A 22,150-nucleotide genomic window follows, 5' to 3' on the forward strand; every position below is an offset into this window, starting at 1 on the left:
TCCCCTCCGTCCGGGAGCCGGCACACTTGATGGGGACTCTCGCGCCGCGCTTCCCCTCCGTCCGGGAGCCGACGCACGTGAGGGGGAGTCCCGCGCCGCGCTTCCCCTCTCCGGTAGCGGCGCACGTGAGGGGGAGTCCCGCGCCGCGCTTCCCCTCTCCGGTAGCGGTGCACGTGAGGGGGAGATCAGGAGGCCCGGCCCGCGCTTCCCCTCTACGGTAGCGGCGCACGTGAGGGGGAGAGCAGGAGGCCCGGGCCGCGCCGCGAGGGGGGAGGCGCCTGGAGTTTGCTGCTGAGCAGGAGGGCCGCGGCGCACGGTGAGGGTGATAGTGCGGCTGGGGATGTTTTGAGCGTGGGGATTTGGGTGAGGTGGGGGGAGAGAGTGAGGGGCACCGGGAGAGGAGGGGGGGGTGTGTGGAAGGTGAGCTGCGGTCCAACTGACGGGGGAGAGTGAGGGTGTGTGTGTGAGGGGGGTGTGTGTGTGTGTGTGTGTGAGGGGGGGGTGTGTGAGGGGTGTGTGTGTGAGTGGTGTGTGTGTGAGGGGTGTGTGTGTGTGTGTGTGAGGGGTGTGTGTGTTTTTGCCCGTCACTCTGCCTCAGGCCAATGAGAGGTGCGGGGGCGGCAGGCCAAGGGACCAATGAGATTGCCGCTAGGGACGCAGACATACAGTGCTTTCAGAAATATATAGTAGATATATATATATATATATATATATATATACATGTAGAGGTATCAGTACCGTGTTAGCCGAGCTTCAATAATCAAAAAATAAATAGATGATACCGTTCTGTGGCTAACGAAATGCTTTTATTTGTGCGAGCTTTCGAGATACACTGATCTCTTCTTCCGGCGATGTTACAATGAATGAAGCAAGCAAAAGCTATACTATAAACAGTGTCTATTGGAATCTTATCTGTGCTGGTCCTTCCCCCGGTGTGGATGTGTTTTATGGCTAGAGGTGTCAAAGGGTAACTGAAAGCAAGTGAAGAAAGAGTGTGTATGTGTATCAGTGTGAATAAAAATGAATGGAGAGCCCACAGTATAAACAGTGCTCTACACAAGGTGTGTGTGGAGTGAGAGGGATATAAATGGTGTGGGTGGGTGTGGAAATGTGAGAGTTTGTAGCACAACTAAAAGTGTGTGTGGATACTATGTGGTCCCTATTGGTGCACCAATATGTGCACCAATAGTATGCTCATCTGCATGTCTTAGGCAGGTCTGCAACCCCGCCTTTCCCCATCATCACCCAGCATACAGCACTTCCACTGCAGCAAGGGATTCTGGAAAATGACATGCAAATGAGCACACAGTGTCACTTTTTGCCTCAATAACCACTTTTAACATGGTTCCCTATAGGCTTAAGCTTGCTGCATGGTCACAGCTTTGAGCACAGCCAGGGTTAAGGTGCATACCCAGAAAACCACCCACAGACAGCTTTTGTTTCGAAAATTCTTTTATTATGCAGCGAATCTTTACAACAAGATTATAACAGTACATAAATCATTTTCCAAACGAAAAAAAACCGCGACGTTAACAACGGCGCAGTGCATATCCCACACAACTCACATACATTTTTATTAATGGTTTCCCCAAAAGTAAAAAAACTATGACGAACACGGCGGTGCAGTGCATTTATACGTATGCACCGCACCACAGACATGACATATCATACACACATTATCGCTAACTTTATTGCACAGAAAAACTTTTGGGGCGGGGGAGTAAGGGGGGGGTGGGGAGGGGGGTGTTTAGTCCTCCTCCTCAGGGCCGTCAAAGATGGAATAGTCCTTGAGCAGGCTGTGGAGCAGCCTGCGACAGTCCTGTACCGACATCCTCTTCTTCCCCTTGATCAAACGTTCCCTGGCGAATAGTAAAACGTCCTTGAAACAGCACATTAGACGCCAACCGGCTTCGATTGCGTCCTCTGTGTGTGTTCCTGTGAAAAGTCCGTGGAACACCGAGTAGTACGTGACGCACTTCCTCGGTATACAGTCCTTTAAGTCAGTGTCCAACGCGCGCAGCAAGGCCTGCGCAAAGGGGCAGTTTCAGAAGAGGTGTATGATGCTTTCCTCCACTGGGTTGCACCTGGGGCAGTGCCTCACGAGGCTGAGTTTACTCTGGTACTTGTCCGCATTCACAGGGAGTCCCCCGTGTATGGCCTGCCAAGCAATGTCTTTGTGTTTGTTCATTAGTCTTTTCGATGCCGCAGACGAGTTCATGGACAGAATCAACAGTGAAACATCCCCCCTGGATCAAAATGGCTACACCCGCGTTCCTGCACCCGCTCCCCCCAGACCAGTAGGAGGGGCCGTGAGACCACTGCCCGCTCAGGTGCCTGTAGGATCGAGAAAAAGGTAAGGCACATTCCTGTAGCATATACACATCACATTTCTGTAAAGAAAGGAATGTTAGTACTCTGGCACGTCTCATCCGCTCTCCTATGCTCCTTACGTTAATGGAGAAAATGTTAAAAGACGCCATTAGTTTGGGGATAAAGGGTTGGACAGACATGCAGTGATACTAGTTACCATCCTCGCTGGCGTGGGTGGTCTTGTTGATCTCCTCGCACAGCTGGACTAGCAGATCCATGGTTTGCCCAAGGTTGTCATGGAGGAGGAGGGTCTCTGCTGCCTCTCGCCCCTCTCTTATGAGCTCTTCCACGGTCACCAGTGTCTCGCTAGGTGGCTGTTCTAAAATGGCCGCCTGCTCCTCTGCAATGGCTGCCTCCTGCATCTCTGCTTCCTCCTCCTCCAGGTCGCTTTCAAGGTCGCTATCAGCATCGCTGGAAGTGGGTGAGTCGCCGATTTGCATTTGGGCTCTCTTCTGCTCCAGCCCCTGGTGCGGGCTATCCATCTCAGGGGCTCTCCTCTTTATTCCCTGCTTCTCCGTTCCGGTCTGGGCTATGGGGGCGGTATCTGTAGCAAGGGAGGAGGAGGGAGGGGGTGCAACAGCCTCGGGGCTGGGGAGAGGTGTTACAGAGGGAGGGGCTGCAGCCTCATGGAGCGTGGGGGGGGCTGCAGTGGAGGGTTGGGAGGAGGGGGCAAGGGGTGTTGGGGGGGCGGGGAGGGTTGGGGTAGGGGGGAGGGTGGGGGTTGCAGCAGCAGTGGGTGTGGGAGGGAGTGTTGCTATAGGGGTGAGGGTGGGAAGGGGTGGGGTGGGGGCTGCTACTGAAGGGGCAGCGGGCTCAGGAGCCGCAGCGGGCGCTGCTTGGGTGGCCTCCTTTTCCCTTTGCTCCTTCTGATACTTACCCCCTTGTGCCTTTACGGGTTGGTTTGCAGGGGGCTTCTTGGCTGCCTTCTGGGTTGCTGTCAGGGGCGCGCCCGGTGTTGCGCCTTTCGCCGCAGCCTCTGCGTAGCTCCTGACCCTCAGCTGGCAGTCCCGGAACATGTGGGTTGTCTCTCCGCACAGGTCGCAGATTTTCTGGCGGGGACAATCCTTTGTTTCGTGTCCGGTGTTCTTGCAGTTTCTGCAGGCTTTCAGGGTGCACTGTTTCCACTGATGCCCCAGGTTCCCGCAATTACCGCAGGTCTGGGGCTGGTCAGGGTAAAAGATCCTCCCTGAGCTGCCCGCAAGTGAAAAACTGGGAGGGAGGTGGTGCAGCCGATCTGCCGCTTCTGGATTTGGCAACAAGCGAACTACCATGCTCCACTTTCCCACCCAGTACCCCAACTTGTCCTTGATCCTGCTCGGCTCCCTCACCACGGTGCAAGAGCGCCGCAGAAAGGTAGCAATATCCTTTCCAGGGATATGGGGGTTCCTCACCGTCACAGTGATCCTCTTCTCATCCCTCTGGATAGGGCAGTTCACGTCGAACTCTGAGAAGGGGACCTCCTGTTTCAGGGTCTGGAAAGCCTCCCAGTACCTCCTGCAGGCTCCCGCCGTGGCGAAGGTGACGAAAAACAGGCCACCCCTGAGGTCCTGGATGCTCAGGATCTCGTCCGGAGTAAAGCCTGCTTTGCTCACCAGCTCCTTGGCAAAGGTCTCAGCGTCCAATAGAAGGCGCTGTCCGTCGACCTCCGTCAGCTGCATCACCACCGTCTGCCTCATCCAGGGTTCCAGGCGGGGGATCCTCCTGTTGCTGCTGATCCCAGCTCCAGGGTTGGAGCTGGGGCCGCCGCTGCTGGTGCTGGCAGTGGGGGTGAGGCCGCTGGGGGTGGCAACGTCGCCTGAGCCACTGGAGCTGGTTGCCGCTGGGCCTCTTCCGTCCGTCTCCTGGCTGCTGGGGACCGTCTCCGGGGGTGCCGTGTGCTTCTCCTTCTTCGTCTTCTTCTTCTTCTCCTTGTGCAGGGTGGTCCCGGCGGGCTCCATGGCAACCTCCATCCTCTTGATCTTAGCCAAAAACCCACCCACAGACAGCTGTTTCGACCTTGATGGGTCTCATCAGTGTGGGGTTGATTTTACTGGGAATGCAAGAGAGGCTATGGAATAGGCTAAACCATAATACTGAGTTAAGTTATGGTGAGTAAAAAAAGTGACAAAAACCCTCCACAGGAAAGCAAATAAGCAAATATAACTGAATGCTCATCTGCATGTCTTAGGCAGGTCTGCAACCCCGCCTTTCCCCATCACCAACCCCACACTGATGAGACCCATCAAGGTCGAAACAGCTGTCTGTGGGTGGTTTTCTGGGTATGCACCTTAACCCTGGCTGTGCTCAAAGCTGTGACCATGCAGCAAGCTTAAGCCTATAGGGAACCATGTTAAAAGTGGTTATTGAGGCAAAAAGTGACACTGTGTGCTCATTTGCATGTCATTTTCCAGAATCCCTTGCTGCAGTGGAAGTGCTGTATGCTGGGTGATGATGGGGAAAGGCGGGGTTGCAGACCTGCCTAAGACATGCAGATGAGCATACAGTTATATTTGCATATTTGCTTTCCTGTGGAGGGTTTTTGTCACTTTTTTTATTCACCATAACTTAACTCAGTATTATGGTTTATATATATATATATATATATTGTGACAGAAACCAGGGGATGGTAATAAATTCCGTATATAGGGCTCCCAGGATACTAGACAGTTTCTATCCTGTTTGGCCTGGGAGTGCAGCCTTATAATACATACACTCCATCCCACAGTTTGGCAAGCGCTGGAACTGAGGGATGAGAGATCCAGACCAGAGTTTGTCTGCTGCCTGATTTCTGTCACCTGTCATGCTAATTAGGAATCAGGTATGAAAGACTGATTTCCTGTTTGCTCTGGTCTCCCCACAAGAGCCAGGAGGCTGGAAGGCTGCTGAACTACAGAGGGGAGAAGCCTCTTCCCCAAACAGGTTCAATCTTTCTGTTCATTTGTGTAAGACTGCAAAAGTACCGTGTTTTGATGTTGGAAGTGGAAAAGCCACTTCCAACCCTGAGTCAGGGATATCTAAGTTAAGTTATCGCTCAGGTGAGCAGCTTTTGTTTTGATCTGTTTTCTGTTGTATGCACTGTGGCAGTCTCAGTGCCTGGGACTGAATAAACCAGGCATAGCCTGTTTAAAGGAACAGTACGTGACGCCTCATCATTTAACCTACCCTAAAAGACCGTGTTCTAAACAGTCCTGGACAAACGACGGAGCCCCGGAGTAAGCCGTTTGTCACATATGGTGGAGAATGCGGGCAGAGCACTAGGGGGTCTGCGGGTTGAAGAACTTTGAAAAAAAAAAAAAAAAGTTTTTTTCATCCTCTGCAAACAAGATGGAAGACGTGGTGGGTGCGCTGGTACGCAATGTCGCTGCCCAGAAAGACGCGAATGAAACCCAGCAACAGCTGTTAATAGCCCAGCAAGAAACTAATGCAAACCAGCAGCAGACGAATGCAGCCCAGCAACAGCTGCTAATAGCCCAGCAAGAGATTAATGCCAACCAGCAACAGGCGAATGCCAACCAGCAACAGGCGAATGCAAACCAGCAACAGACGAATGAAGCCCTGCAAAACGCGAATGCAAACCAGCAAGAGACAAACCGCTTGCTGAGAGAGGAGCAACAGCGGTTCGCTCAGGGCTTACAGCAGGAACTCGAGATCCTGAGGGGGACTATCAGTAACCTTCCACTGGCAGCGGCAGCCCCAGTTCCGAAAATGACCAGGGCAAGCCACTACCTTCAGAAGATGGGACCCTCGGATGATGTGGAAACCTATCTTCTCACGTTTGAACACACGGCACAGAGAGAGGGATGGCCAGAAGCTGAGTGGGCTGGTCTAATCGCACCCTTCCTAAGCGGCGAACCCCAGAAGGCTTACTTTGATCTAGAGCCAGCCGAAGCTAACGTCTATGCAAAATTGAAGTTCGAGATCCTCGCCCGCCTCGGCGTAACCACGGCTGTTCGCGCCCAAAGGTTTCACGCATGGTCCTTCACGATGGATAAAGCCACCCGAAGCCAGATGTATGACCTCATCCACCTCGCCCGGAAGTGGCTACAACCCGAGATCAACTCAGCCAGCCACATCGTGGAACGGTTGGTCATGGACCAGTTCTTGAGGAAACTTCCCTCTGCCTTACGCCGTTGGGTCAGTCGGAGTGACCCCCACAATGCGGATGAGCTTGTGGCCCTCGTAGAAAGGTACAATGCAGCAGAAGAGCACCCGCAACCCACAGTCGTGGAGCAACCCCACTACCCGAGGTTCCAGGACTCTTCCAGAGACGGTAAAAGGGTACCGGGGTTAAGGGGCGCTGAAGAGCGGCGACCACCTTCACGCAGCACCAGCAACAGTGGTTCGCACACTAAGGGCAATAGCCAACATGGGGAGCCGGGAAAAGGCTCTAAGTGGGACACAGACTATGTACCTAAATGTGTAAATTGTCATGAGAGGGGCCACACAGCAAAAATCTGCCCACTAAATGATGAGCCCATGCAATGCAACAGCGTGGAACCTTATTCGCTGTTGTCCCAATGTATGGGCCCTAGCCCAGAGGACCCCTTGAATAACCATCTGTGGGCATTTGTAAAGGTTAATGGTAAGAGGGTTCGGGCACTTCTTGACTCTGGGAGCATGGTCACACTAGTGTCCGAATACCTCTTGCCCATTAAGAAGAAACAGGGAAACAGTTCACAAAGAGTGGCAATTTGTTGTATACATGGGGATAATCATGAATATTCCACTGTTGATGTTTTTTTTGAAACAGAGTTTGGTTCTTTAGATTTCAAGGTGGGTATTGTACCCAAACTGGCACATGATGTGTTAATAGGGACCGACTTTCCCCATTTTCTAAAAATGTGGTCCCCCGCTCAGAATAGCGCCCAGAGTTCAATAGCGGACCATAACGAAGTATTAGAAGAAACAAATCCTTTCCCTTTTTCAGAAATGGAGGTTGACGAGGGCCCAAATAAGAAGGGGGAAAAGGAGGAGTGCTGTAAAATTCCCTTCCCCATCACTACTTTGGTAGGGAATACCCCAAATCAAGATGTTGAGCAGACACTTACCACCCCAGAACCGGATAAGACCCTCGCTGACCTAGAGGTCAGTCCTGGGAGTTTTAAGAAGGCCCAGTGGGAGGACCCCACATTAGCGGTAGCAAGGGGAAATATACGGAACCAGAATAGTACTCCTGGCCAACCAGATAGGTCACTTGCTTACCCCTACTTCGAGGTAGAGAACGACCTAGTATATCGGGTTGATAAAAGGAAATCAGTTACAACTAAACAATTGTTGGTACCACGGACATTCCGTAATGTAGTATTACACCTCGCACATAGTCATCCATTGGGGGGACACCTAGGGGTGGAAAAGACAAAAGAAAAGGTTCTCCGAAGCTTCTATTGGCCTGGGGTTCTGGCAGAAATTACGAATTATTGTTCCTCATGCCCAGAATGTCAGATCACCGCCCCGTTCAAGGCGTACCGCAGCCCATTGGTACCCCTTCCCATAATAGAGGTACCATTTGACCGGATTGCTATGGATCTAGTAGGACCCCTAATAAAGTCTGCTAGGGGACATCAGCATATATTGGTAATATTAGATTATGCCACCCGATATCCGGAGGCAGTTCCCCTACGTAGCACCTCAGCTAAAAACATAGCAAAAGAGTTAGTAGTTCTGTTTTCCCGGGTCGGGATTCCTAACGAGATTCTATCTGACCAGGGAACACCATTTCTGTCCCAAGTAACGAAAGAGCTATGTAAACTCCTAAAAATCAAGCATCTCAGAACCTCAGTCTATCATCCACAAACAGATGGTTTAGTGGAAAGGTTCAATAAAACCTTAAAGAGCATGTTACGGCGGGCGGTTGATAAAGATGGGAAAAACTGGGATTGTTTGTTACCGTACCTGTTATTTGCCATTAGGGAAGTTCCCCAATCATCCACAGGCTTCTCCCCGTTTGAACTATTGTATGGCCGACACCCAAGGGGCTTACTGGATATAGCCAAAGAGACTTGGGAACACGAGGTTACCCCTTACAGAAGTGTAATAGAGCATGTTGCCCAGATGCAGGACCGCATTGCTGCAGTCCTACCCATAGTGAGGGAACACATGGAGAAAGCTCAAGAAGCACAGAGGAATACATATAATAAGGGTGCTAGGGTCAGAATTTTTTCTCCAGGTGATAGGGTACTAGTTCTGGTTCCCACCGTGGAGAGTAAATTCCTTGCTAAATGGCATGGGCCATATGAGGTCTTGGAAAGAGTGGGAGAAGTAAATTATAAGGTAAGACAGCCAGGTAGGAGGAAACCTGAGCAAATTTACCATATAAACCTACTCAAGCCCTGGAAAGATAGAGAAGTCTTGTTAACCCTAGTACCCCCAGGTCCGTCAGAGAATCAAGAAACTGACCCAGAGGTTAGCATAGCTGAAACCCTGTCTGTTCATCAGAAACGAGAGGTTCAGAATTTAGTGAAAAGAAACAAAGAAATCTTCTCTATACGGCCAGGTAGAACTAGCGTAATTGAACATGACCTAGTCTCTGAACCGGGGGTCCGAGTTAACCTTAAACCGTACCGAATCCCAGAGGCCAAAAGAAAGGCTATAAGTTTAGAGGTTAAAAAAATGCTAAAACTAGGTGTAATTGAGGAATCCCAAAGTGGGTGGAACAGCCCTATAGTCTTAGTCCCAAAGCCAGATGGTACAACAAGGTTTTGTAATGACTACCGGAAACTAAACGCGGTGTCAAAATTTGATACTTATCCTATGCCCAGGGTAGATGAACTTGTAGAGAGACTGGGCAAAGCCCGATATCTCACAACCCTAGACCTAACAAAAGGGTACTGGCAGGTTCCCCTCACAGAAAGGGCAAAAGAAAAGACAGCCTTCTCAACCCCAGACGGCCTCTTTCAGTATAAGGTGTTGCCTTTTGGCTTACATGGAGCTCCCGCCACATTCCAAAGAATGATGGATAAAATTTTAAAACCACATGCTCGGTATGCTGCCGCCTACCTGGATGATGTGGTAATCCATAGTGAAGATTGGCAATCCCACCTTCCAAAGGTCCAAGCTGTGCTTGACGCAGTCCGGTCTGCTGGACTAACTGCTAACCCCGCTAAATGCACTATTGGTCTGGAGGAGGCCAAGTATCTGGGATATTCTATTGGCAGAGGTTTACTCAAACCCCAAACACTCAAAGTGGAGGCGATACAAAATTGGCCAAGGCCAGTTACAAAAAAACAAGTAAGGACCTTTTTGGGGTTAATTGGGTACTATAGAAGGTTTATTCCCAATTTTGCAACTAAGGCAACCCCACTAACTGACCTCACAAAAGCAAGAGGACCGCTAATGGTAAAGTGGTCCCCCGAAACCGAACAGGCCTTTAGAAGCCTGAAAGAAGCTCTCTGTGCCCAACCAGTGTTGGTCACACCTGACTTCTCCAAAGAGTTCGTAGTCCAAACCGACGCATCTGAGGTAGGGCTGGGGGCGGTACTCTCCCAGGAGTCTCAAGGTGAGGAGCACCCCATCCTTTATTTAAGTAGGAAACTAAATCCCCAGGAGAAAAATTACTCCATAGTAGAGAAAGAGTGTCTCGCAATAAAGTGGGCTGTAGAGACGCTCAAATACTACCTGTTGGGGAGAAAATTCCGGTTGGTCACAGATCATGCACCCCTTACCTGGATGTGTCAAAACAGGGAAAAGAATGCTAGAGTGACCAGGTGGTTCCTAAGCCTACAACCCTTTAAATTTTCTGTGGAACACAGGTCAGGGCACAAACATGGCAATGCTGACGGGTTGTCAAGGATGCACTCCCTAATATCCATGGTCGCTCATCCCTCGAGGTCTGAGCTGGGGGGGAGGATATGTGACAGAAACCAGGGGATGGTAATAAATTCCGTATATAGGGCTCCCAGGATACTAGACAGTTTCTATCCTGTTTGGCCTGGGAGTGCAGCCTTATAATACATACACTCCATCCCACAGTTTGGCAAGCGCTGGAACTGAGGGATGAGAGATCCAGACCAGAGTTTGTCTGCTGCCTGATTTCTGTCACCTGTCATGCTAATTAGGAATCAGGTATGAAAGACTGATTTCCTGTTTGCTCTGGTCTCCCCACAAGAGCCAGGAGGCTGGAAGGCTGCTGAACTACAGAGGGGAGAAGCCTCTTCCCCAAACAGGTTCAATCTTTCTGTTCATTTGTGTAAGACTGCAAAAGTACCGTGTTTTGATGTTGGAAGTGGAAAAGCCACTTCCAACCCTGAGTCAGGGATATCTAAGTTAAGTTATCGCTCAGGTGAGCAGCTTTTGTTTTGATCTGTTTTCTGTTGTATGCACTGTGGCAGTCTCAGTGCCTGGGACTGAATAAACCAGGCATAGCCTGTTTAAAGGAACAGTACGTGACGCCTCATCATTTAACCTACCCTAAAAGACCGTGTTCTAAACAGTCCTGGACAAACGACGGAGCCCCGGAGTAAGCCGTTTGTCACAATATATATATATATATATATATATATATTTTTTTTTTTTTCCTATATTAAGTACGATAGCAATATATATTCTGCACACAATAGGTTAAAATGTTTTTAAGTTGGCTTTCTCATGAAAGATTTTATGGGTAGCTTGAATCTTAAGGGAGGGTTGAAACCGAGTGACAGGATGTATATGTTAGAGATAAGACTTGTGCTGCCCAGTTTCAAACTCCCTTTCCCATACATTGTAATTCTCTGATGCTATATGCTATAACTCAGGTGTGAGCAAACTTTTTATGACGAGCCCCCCTTTTCATCCATGAAATTTCTCGGCCCCCCCCCCCCCTGCCTGATGTAATCAAAATCACATGAAAAAAAAACCCTTTATTAAATGGTATACAAGGTAAATACAAATATGTCTAAATACTTATTTCAACAGCTCGTGCTTGCAAAATTAGGCTGCGTCCACGCTGGCGCTGAGAGCGGTGACATCACCAACTCTCCAAGCATGAGCGCAGGGAGTCCTGCATAATTTTGCAAGCACAAGCAGGGGGGGCATGGATCGGGGCTATTTTTGTGTGTGGCTGTGTGTGTGTGTGCGCGAGTGCATGCGCATTGACTGCTGCTGAGTGTGCTTCAAAGTCAAATTTGTTTGTCTCCCCAAGCGCCAAGCTTTGGAGAGCGTACGCCCCCCCAGTTTGTGCACCGCTGCATTTAATTACCACACACAATCACAACACAGACACAGCACACTTACTCGGAGAGAAGGTGAGAGACGGAGAGAGGGTGAGACGAGAGAGGGTGACTGTGGGGGGATGGGGTGACTGGGTGGGGTGATTGGGGGTGTGGGGTGACTGGGTGGGGTGACTGACTGGGTGATTGGGGGGGGGGGTGATGGGGTGGGGTGATGGGGTGGGGTGACGGGGTGTCTGACTGGGTGGGGATTACTTACTGTCTGGGGTGGGGTTACTGGTCAGGGGGTGAGGGTTGGGATGACTGACTATGACTGACTTGACTGACTGGGTGGGGGGGTATGACTGACTGGGTGGAGGGGGTATGACTGACTGGGTGGGGGGGGTATGACTGACTGGGTGGGGGGGTATGACTGACTGTGTGTCGGGGGTATGACAGAGTGGGTGGGGGGTATGACTGACTGGGTGGGGGGGTTATGACTGACTTATGACTGACTGGGTGGGGGGGTATGACTGACTGGGTGGGGGGGTGTGACTGACTGGGTGGGGGGGTATGACTGGATGGGGGGGTATGACTGGGTGGGGGGGTATGACTGACTGTGTGGGGGGTATGACTGACTGTGTGGGCGGGGGGTATGACTGACTGACTGGGTGGGGGGGTATTACTGACTGGGTGGGGGGGTATTACTGACTGGGTGGGGGGGGGGGTGTGACTGACTGACTGGGTGGGGGGGTTATGACTGACTGGGTGGGGGGGGTATGACTGACTGGGTGGGGGGATGACTGACTGACTGGGTGGGGGGATGACTGACTGACTAGGTGGGGGGATGACTGACTGACTGGGTGGGGGGGTGACTGACTGACTGGGTGCTGTGGGGGGATAACTGACTGGGTGCTGTGGGGGGATGACTGACTGGGTGGGGTGATGACTGACTGACTGGGTGGGGTGGGGTGTACCTCTGGTATCGTACACGTACACACACACACACTCTCTCTCTCTCTCTCTCTCTCTCATACACACACACAAACACTCTCTCATACACACACGCACACACACTCTCTGTGGGGGGGGGGGACGGAGACAGCCACGGGGACCGAGGGGAACACACCTGCTGGCATCTCCTGCCCCACGCGTGCAGCCACGGGGACAGGAGCGGAGACTAAGGGGAAGCGGGTCCGAGGGGGGGGGACACATCCCCCGCTGTCATCTCCTGCCCCGCGCGTGCAGCCACGGGGACAGGAGCAGACTGAGGGGAAGCGCGTCCGAGGGGGGGGGGAACATCCTCCGCTGTCATCTCCTGCCCCGCGCGTGCAGCCACGGGGACAGGAACGGAGACTGAGGGGATGAGGGGGGAAGCGCGAGCAGGAGGTAGGGACCGCGTGCGCGAGGAGCAGGAGCAGCCATTACTTACCCCTGCAGAGAAGGGCTCCATTCAGCGTCACGACTAATTGGCCAATCAGATAGTAGGATATTTGTTTTTTTTTGTTATTTATTTATTTTTAAATTTGTGGGGGTGGGGGAGGGGAGGAAGCGGAGACCGGAGGGCAGGGGGAGGGAAACATCGCCGCTGTCATCTCCTGCCCCTCGCGAGCAGCCACGGGGACAGGAGCGGAACCGGAGGGCAAGCGGGACAGTGGGGGGGGGGGGGAATCCCCTGCTGTCATCTCCTGCCCCGCGAGAGCAGCCACGGGGACAGGAGCGGAACCGGAGGGCAACCGGGAAGGGGAGGGGGATCGCCCGCTGGTATCTCCTGCCCCGCGGGAGCAGCCAAGGGGACAGGAGCGGAGACTGAGGGGATGAGGGGGGAAGCCCGGGCAGGAGGTAGGGACCGCGTGCGCGAGGAGCAGGAGCAGCCATTACTTACCCCTGCAGAGAAGGACTCCATTCCGCGTCACAACCAATTGGCCAATCAGCCAGGAGGATATTTTTTTTTTTTTGTTATTTATTTATTTAAAAAAAATTTGCCCAGAGCAGGGAAAAAAAGTAGCTGGCCACCGGCCAATTTCCGATCGCGCCTGGCGAGTGGCCGACCGGATTTGTCGAGCACGCACACACGCACACACACACACACACACACACACACACACACACACACACACACACACACACACACACACACACACACACACAACACTGTACAAATGAATGGATGAAGGGTTGGTATTGGTGCAGGATGGGTTAACCCCTTAATTACTTTGGCGGTGATTAAGGGGTTAACTGGCATTTGAAAGTATTTTCAATGTATTCTTTTGCCAACGGAACCCGTTTGATGACCGGACTGCATCTCATTGACAGGGGGTAAGTAGAACTCTATTTATTTAATTGATTGATGCTGTTTTATGTGTTTAATAACAGGCAAATAATCTATTATCCATATCTGGATAATAGTTATTTTGCACATTACTGTACTGTATGTGTTTAGGGGGGGGGGGTATTTCTTTCTTTAAATGTATAGGACGAGGTTTATTTATTTTAAATACAGGGTTGGTTCCTTAGGTCTGCGAGGACCTCTGGAGACCACCTGAGGTCTCCTTGGACGCTCACGGGTACCAGGCTGACGTGTCCTTTGGGGGACACCTGCGGGGAAGAACCGGTGGCCCCACATATCTGGGGGCACCGCGGACCCGTAGGGACCACCCGAGGGCCCCCAGACCCCCAGACCCCCGTGGGAACCAACCACACCTGTGGGGCTGGCCCGGGGCCCCCAGACACCCGTGGGCCTACCCGTGGAGACCCCATTTTGGGCCCACCTGACCCGCGGAGACCACCTGGATGACCACGGTGCCTGCCGGGGACCACCCGTAGGCCTCCAGACCCTGTTTGAAACCTTTTGCTGGGCCACTGTGGGGCTTGCGGACACCCGGCAGGCCCATCGGGGACTCCCGTGGGCCTGCGGTATTAACCCTGTATGTAAAAGAATAAACCATGTATTTATGGGGGGGCACAGGGGGTGGGTTATGTATTGTTTATTAAATATAGTTATGATTATTGTGGCTAGCGGGGGTGGGGGAAGGGGGTATTGTCCCCAAGCCAGGTTGGGTAGTGGTTGAGGGTGGTTAGGCCTCACTGGTGGGGGGGTAGTGGTGGAGGGTGTATAGGCCTCCTGGGTGGTGGGTGAGGGTGGGTTAACCCCTTAATGACTATAGCGGTTAATGACCGCTAAGGTTAATCACCGCTAAGGGGTTAGGGGACATTACATTGGCTTTTTTTTATTCTTGTTTATGTTTTGCAGCATCAGAGGGGGGCATGGACGGGAATGAAGATGAGAATGACCTTCATCGTGGCAGCCGGACATGGGTGAGTGCAATATGTATTTATTGTATTTTAAATGGGCAAATGCACTATTATCCATATGTGGATAATAGTAATTTTGCCCATTACTATACTGTATGTGTTAGGGGGGTGTATTTATTTATAAGTATTTGTGTTTTAAAATTATTTTTGGGGGGCACAGAATTGGTACTGCAAGCCCGCGGGGAACACCCGAGGGCCACTGCTGGCCCATAGTATCATTGCTGTGCATCCCAAAACTTTAATATATGTACTGTATGTTAGGGGGTATAGGGGTTGTTGGGGGCACAGGGTGTGTATGTTGTTTATTGCAATGTTTATTGGGGGCAATTGTCCCCAATAAACATGCTATTATGTCTTAACCCCTTCATTGCCTTAGCGGATAGCCGCTATGGTAATGAAGCAGCATTAATGTATTTTTAATAATATTATGCGGGAGCAGGGGGTCTCCTGAGCTGAACAGCATTGATTTCTGGCTCAGGGACCCCCTGCTTCCCGAGTTGCAGGCCCCAGTATGGGACATCGGTGCCAGTGTCGCCGCCATCTTTATAGCTGGCACGTCGCGTATGGGATGCAATAAAGATGGCGGCGACACTGGCACCCGATGCCCCATACCGGGGCCTGTAACTCGGGAAGCAGGGGGTCCCTGAGCCAGAAATTAATGCAGTTCAGCTCAGGGGACCCCCTGCTCCCGTAAACTATTATTAAAAATACATTTATGCTGCTTCATTACCATAGAAGATAGACGCCACGGTAAGGAATTATTCTTTTTTGATATGTGTGTTTTACTCATAGTGTAGATGTGCAGAGGGTCTCCGGAGCTGAACCGCTTTGATTTTAGGTCCGGGGACCCCCTGCTTCCCGAGATACAGGCCACTTTAGGGGGTGCCAGTATCCTTCTGCTTTGTTTACATTCTGCGGTCACGTGATCAGGACATTTAAATGCAGAGGGATACCGGCACCTCATAATGGTGCCTGTATCTCGGGAAGTAGGGGGTCCCCGGACCTGAAACCAATGCGATTCAGCTCCGGAGACCCCCTGCACATGTACACTATGAATAAAAATTGATTGCAAATATTTTTTATTTTGCCGATGTTTGCGCAGAGAGAGTGGCGGATCTCTCTCTGCTGCAGGCTGATGTCGGCATGGGACGGCGTATCGCCAGGTTATGGGCAGACAGACTGTCTCGCCACCGGCTACTCAGTGTGTTGCTTTCACAGTGATTCGCCAGGGATTCGGCCCTTCCTGCATACTGCGAGGGCAACACGTCAAAAACATGCCGATTTTGAACCCCTGCCGAAAGTGCTTTTTCGGTGCTTACTGCATCGAGCCCCATGTCTGTTATTTTAAACAGTTCCTAGGATTCTTGTCTGTGTTTTATATTTTCTGATGTCTTTCGTTCCTAGCTCTGATATATATTTTTCTTAGTTCTTTATCTTCCTGAGAAATCAGTGTTTAGTTAGTAAAAAAAGTAAGTTAGTTTAGACCAGTGATTTATGTCTCTTTGTTCAGATGGTATAAGAATCACTTTGAATATTGCATAAGTCACTACCTTCTTAGATACTGAAGACTAACAGATGTATCTATAATGTGTATCCTTGCTACATAAAACGCTGAAAGCTGATTGAACAATAAAGAATGCTGATTTTGGACTGGAACCCTGAATACTGATTATTATATCACAAAGGCTTTTCTGACATAATGGTGGAGAATGCAAGCTCGGACTAACAGCTAAAGGGGAGAAGGTGAGAGTTATCGTGCCTCCCAAAAGGAGAGGGGGTTTCCATAAAAAGGTGTATACCTTGATAAAGGGCACACAGCACGAAACACGTAGGTGTGGTGAGTTTGGAGCTCTCTTGGGGTTATGTTGGATCCATCTCAAGAGTAAAGAATTCATTTTACTTGTGAGCCTCCTCCTGTTTTTCTGGCAGTGCGCTGCCCGTCTCCTTTTCACTTTCCTGTTCATCCTCCTGGTGGATCTGCACGCCGTCTGGACCGTACTTGGACCGCACTGAGGACCTGGGAGCTATAACAGTGAGTTACCCCTGTGGGTTTATGCATTCATCAGCTTTGTATGGGACAATCTTTGTACTACACGTGTGCCAGTGAGCACTAGGTACTAGTCCCTTTTCCCCTGCCAGGGATGCTGTACTAATACCCTAATACAGTGGAGTGGTCGAAGCGGAGATATATACCTTATGAAAAGGAATTCAATCCGTTTCTGATGCGCTGGTCACCTATGTTTGAGTTTCTGAACAAAATGGTGTTGATACATGAGGAAGAAATAATAGTTAAATGTGAAATTGACCTAAATTGTAAGCCAGGGGGGCGTAATCTTTTCCCCTGCACTCACCTGCTGGCTTTCCCCCTCTCCTTGCGCCCCACCCCCCCTTACCTTGATTCAGACGTCCAGGCATCATGACATCACATTGTCATGGCAACGTGATGTCACATGACCCTGTGGCGTCATGTGACGCCGCGTTGCCATGGTGACGCATCCCCAGGAGCGTCTGAATCAAGGTAAGTAAGGTTTACAGAGACCCTGCAGCTCTCCTGGCATTAATATAAATGCCTTCGGGAAGCGTGCGGGGGCCTCTGTAAACCCCGCACCCCCCGCAGCAAATCTTACACCCCCCTTGGGGGGTGCGCCCCCCACTTTGCGCACCGCTGTTGTAAGCAATGTGCAGTGTTAGGGTTGAAAAATCAGCAAGGCAAAATTCCTAGAACTGTATCAGGAAAATATTTTAAATTGTATGCTTTGTAGATGTAATGAGAGGACCGTATGGCTGGAGCCTGAAGTGTCAAACGTCGATCTATATCTTTTTACGGAGGCATCTGAATCTTGGGGGAGGGGGGTTGATGGGGCTGCTGCACAATAAAAGTGTGTTATTCAGATCAGATAACAAGGGTGTGTTAGATGCACTTAATGGGTTAATGGCCAGCTCTCCCACTGTGGTGCGGTTGCTGAGAAGATTAGTGCTCTTCTGCCTAATGGGGAACATTTATTTTTGCGCAAATCATGTTCCAGGGCTGGAGAATAACATAACCGATGCACTCTCTCATTCTAAGGTGGGGTTGTTCCGAGAGCTAGTGCCAGAGGCAGATGCAGAGGGACACGTGTGCTCTGATCATTTATGGAACCTGGGTTGGGAAGAGTGATGGAGGGGATAAGGAAGGCATCATACGAGGGGGCTTGGAGGGATAGGGGCACATTTTTTTTAAGCCTTTGGAACTCCCAACGGCTTATAAGGAGCAGGTTGGGGGCATGGTGGCATACTTATGGTGATTGTCTGAGCAAGGGATGTCTCCCGGTTCCATGGAACAAAAAGTGGTGGGTATATCCTTTTTCTGTAAATTGTATGAGTCAAGGGATGTGACAAATAATTTTTTAGTGAAGCGGATGCTGCTGAATTGGAGAAGAATAACACCTTCTGGGGACAGAAGACGTCCGGTGTCACCGGGCCTACTAGTACAGCAATGCCAGGCACTTGCAGCAGTGTGTTTTTCTAGTTTTGAGGTGGGTTTATTTAAGGCCTCCTTCGTGTTAGCATTTTTAGGGGTGTTGAGGGTTAGGGAGTTAGTTTTTGCTTCAAGTTTAAAGCCTTGGGGGTTATGGTGGAATGAAATGGTGATTGATCAGGCAAGAGTGAGGTTTTTTCAAGTTTTTCCAAGACTGACAAGCAGGGAAGGGTGTTGTTGGTCACCTTAGCAGCTATTGATCGAGAAGTAATCTGCCCTGTGGGCGCAATTAGAGCCTTTATAGTTAATAGACTACAGAGGGTCCAAGGCCCAATTTTTGTTGCTTTTGATGGGGCACCTCTTACATGATTTCAGTTTACCCGAATTTTTAGAAGGGCTTTGCAGCAGTTGGGTATCAACCCGGCTGAGTTCGCACCTCCCTCTTTTAGGCTAGGAGCAGACACAGTGGCGGCTAGGCTGGGGCTAAAGGAAGAGGTGATAAGGAGAATCGGCATGTGGGATTCGCAGCACTTTAGGAGCTACATTCGCGCTGGCTGGGAGGTGTGGTAAGGCTGGTCATTATGTCCTCCCCCCCTTCCTTTATCTAGGACGTTTCACTGGCAGAATATGGGTATATGGTAACTTCTACATTCATTGGGCAAAAAGAGGGTGGCTCGTAGCCCATACAGATAGCAGCTGTGGATGGCAGGGTCGGAGGCTGAGGTACCATGGTTGGGCATTCGGGGTATGCGATGGGCAGAAACGCTTCGGGAGCTGTTGAATGTCACTTGCTGAGCCGGCGGTTCTAATTAGATGTTGGGGGAAATGATCTATTTTACAATAAAGTGGGACACAGCTCAGATATATTTGGCATTTAGCTCTACGGTGTTGGTCTGGTCTGAGGTGGTTGCAAGGCAGGTTTGGCAAGGAGCGAGAGATGTCAGGGCGATTGAAAAAAGTAGGAGAAAGCTGAACAAGGGGGTATCCGATTTTGTCAGGACTCTGTGGGGAATCTCTTTGAGGTACAGTAACCTGAAGGATAAGCAGTCAGGTTTATACAGGGGTGGGGTGGGGGGGGGGGGGGGGGGGTGGCATTGGCATTCATCTTTCAGACATAGCCCTGGACATCTTTAATATGGGTGTTCAGGACAGGGTAGAGCAGACAGTGGGTCTGGTGGGGGTCCAAGCTAATTTTAGGGGTTACATTTCCCGTCTTTTGGCAGAGGTAGTGTTCAGATTGCACGTGATAAGGATGGATCAGTGATCCAGTTTACAGAATGGGGAAGACGTTGCTGGGCTGTGCTAAGTCGGCTGGTTTGGTGATGTCCTTTCGGTTTGGATAGTGGTATATTATAAATTTCCTGCTTGGCTGGTACGGCCAGTGGGTTCTTGGGCATCATAGGTGACGCAGGAGGTTCATCATGTGTGGGTACAATGTGATGCTGTTATTTGGGTTATGTTGTTGTTTTAATAAATGCGGTGGCCATTTTACGCCAATTCTGAAGTCTGTGCCTCGGGTGTGCACTTCAAACAGGGAGTTACCCCGTTGATTTGAGGTCCCAGGACACAGAGGAATAAGATATAATGAGCGGCTAGCTTCAGCTTGAGAAGTACTCAACACCGGCCCCATTCACCATCAGTTTCTGCATACCAGAGCCCACGTATGGAACCTTAGAGGATCCTTTTGCATCCAGGGCGGCTGACAGGGGGAGCCTGGCTGCCGGTCCTCTAGTTGCCGCCAGGTCCGGCTCTCCCCCAACTGTGGGCTTCCCTCACTAACACTGTCTCACGTCGAGGTTCTGATGCTGGCGCGCGCTGGAAGTAAGCTGAGGGAAGACCGGCATCAGAAGCTCAGTGTGGGACAATCAATGAGAGAGGTCCGCAACTGGGGGAGAGCCGAGCCTGGCAGCAATGAGAGGACCGGCAGCCGGGGCATTTTTTTTATATGTATTTGGTGGATGTTTTTTTTTTAATATATATATTTGGGGGATTTTTTTTTTAATGTGCATTTTGGGGGTGTTTTTTTATTTTTAAACTGAAATGTAATTGAAGTTTTTCAAGGGAAAGGGAGGCGGGGGGGGGGAACAAATGGGGAGGGGGACAGGAACAAAAATTAAGCAGGGAGGGGGCGGAGGTAGAGGTACATTTCCAAGTTTTAACATCATCACATCATAAAAGTTACATTGCTCGTGGGTTTTACAAGGCAGGGAATATCAGCTATACGGTATATGAAAAGTAATATCAGATATTCTCGTTGACAGTTTTATGTCCGACATACCCTCGAATCGAGGTGTTGAGTGAGGAGAAGAGGAAGGGAATGTTCAATGACACATTTGTAGCAGCAGGACAGAATGAGAATTTATACCTGGATGTCCCGAGTATAGAATCCATGGTTGCGAAACCTTTTGATAATCCAGGCAAGTGTCATTCGTTAGACTGGCCAATTTCTCCATACTATACACAAACCAGACCTTCTGATTTTGGAGATTGGGGGAATAACTGCTTGCTCACATCTTGTAGCTGTGGTAATATGACATAGTAACTTATTCTCATGTTTCGTGAGGGCTTGGCATGGTTTGTTTAGCAGAAACAACCAGGGGTCTAGAGGGAGGTCCAGATCAAAAATTAGTTGGAGCCAGGACTTTATTACACAAATGTGTACACAAATGTGCAGGACCACCACATATGTAGAGATGTAGCCTGTTCAGTGCAATCTTTGGGGCATGTTGACGGGTAACCTGCGATGAACATAGAGAGCCTCATGGGGGTTAAGTACCACCTCATCATGACTTTATAGGCATTTCTTTTATGGTGGTGCACATGGAAGACTTGGCAACTGCCAAAAAGATTTAATCCCAATCCTTCATTTCCAACTCTTCCCCCATGTCCTTTTTTCCGTTGAGTCATATATTTCATTTTATGTTGTCAAAGGAGAGGGGGGACTCACGAAATAGCCATATAAATGCGAGATAAGCTCTGACGTATTTCCTTCCCCTAAACAGAGAGACTCAAATTGAGTGAGAGAGTCAGAGGGGTGGATTTTGTTATAAAAAATTTGAGGTGCAGGTACAGAAGGAACTGATTTTTAGGGATGGCCTTTTCATTGTTAAAATATTCAAAACGTCTGGGCTTCATGTCAGGACCCAAGTCCCTCAGCCTCATAATACCTGCGTCCAACCACTGCACAAACCTTTTCTGCCACAAACCAGGCCCAAAATTTGAGTTATCAAAAAAGGGGGTCATCAACGACTGAACGTGATGTCTGAAAATATTTAAGTGCCATCAGTTTCCAGAATCTTAGGGAGTGGGCAATAATTTTGCCGGATTGGGTGATCTCAACCTGCTTCCTTTCCGGAGCCCACATCAGGTTTTTGAGCTCTATTGGAGCTACCAGATCAGATTCAAGAGATACGGTATCCAGCGTCTGTGAGCTGGGCTCGAGTGCCAGAGCACCAGTTGGCTATGTTGGGCAGCATTATAGTATGAAATAAGGTCCAGACCTCCTGCCTTCTTGGGTATTGTAAGGATTTGTTTCCTTATTGTGGGCCTTTTTTTCCTCCAGATAGATTAATTTATGAGGGATTGAAGGATTTTAAAGTCTTTCGACACTAAAGGAATAGGTATGGTCTGGAAAAGGTATTCATTTTTATACTATGGATTCTGCCTATCCACGAGATGCTGTGGTCAGACGATGTCCCGATGTCGGCTCTGAGAGCCTGCAGAATCCCTAGGTATTTGATGGCTACTGGCCAGTTTGATCGAAGAGATCAAAGTTTGAGGCCATCAGCTTGACCTGTTCTTTTGGGGGTTAATGTTAAGGGCCGCAGATTTACTATTATTCATTTTGAATCTTAAGATAGTATTGAAGTGGGTTAGAATGGAATACAGGTTTGGAAGCGTAGTC

The 22,150-nt window shown here is 50.0% G+C and overlaps 1 protein-coding gene across 1 annotated transcript; it reads right to left on the reverse strand.

Annotated features, from left to right (window-relative positions):
* Nucleotides 1–1,499: 1,499 nt before the first annotated feature.
* On the reverse strand, nt 1,500–4,441 carry LOC142503148 (uncharacterized). The gene is made up of 2 exons (XM_075615221.1): nt 2,528–4,441; nt 1,500–2,334 (listed from the first exon to the last, which is right to left on the reverse strand). Exons 1-2 carry the CDS (start codon nt 4,317–4,319, stop codon nt 2,327–2,329), a joined length of 1,800 nt encoding a protein of 599 aa, XP_075471336.1. The 5' UTR covers nt 4,320–4,441; the 3' UTR covers nt 1,500–2,326.
* Between the last annotated feature and the right edge of the window lie 17,709 nt (nt 4,442–22,150).

Source organism: Ascaphus truei, chromosome 1 (genome assembly GCF_040206685.1).
Source record: "Ascaphus truei isolate aAscTru1 chromosome 1, aAscTru1.hap1, whole genome shotgun sequence".
Lineage (NCBI taxonomy): Eukaryota > Metazoa > Chordata > Amphibia > Anura > Ascaphidae > Ascaphus > Ascaphus truei.

Coding starts and splice junctions, on each gene's coding strand:
- LOC142503148 (XM_075615221.1), bottom strand. CDS start 4,319: ATGGAGGTTGCCATGGAGCCCGCCGGGACCACCCTGCACAAGGAGAAG.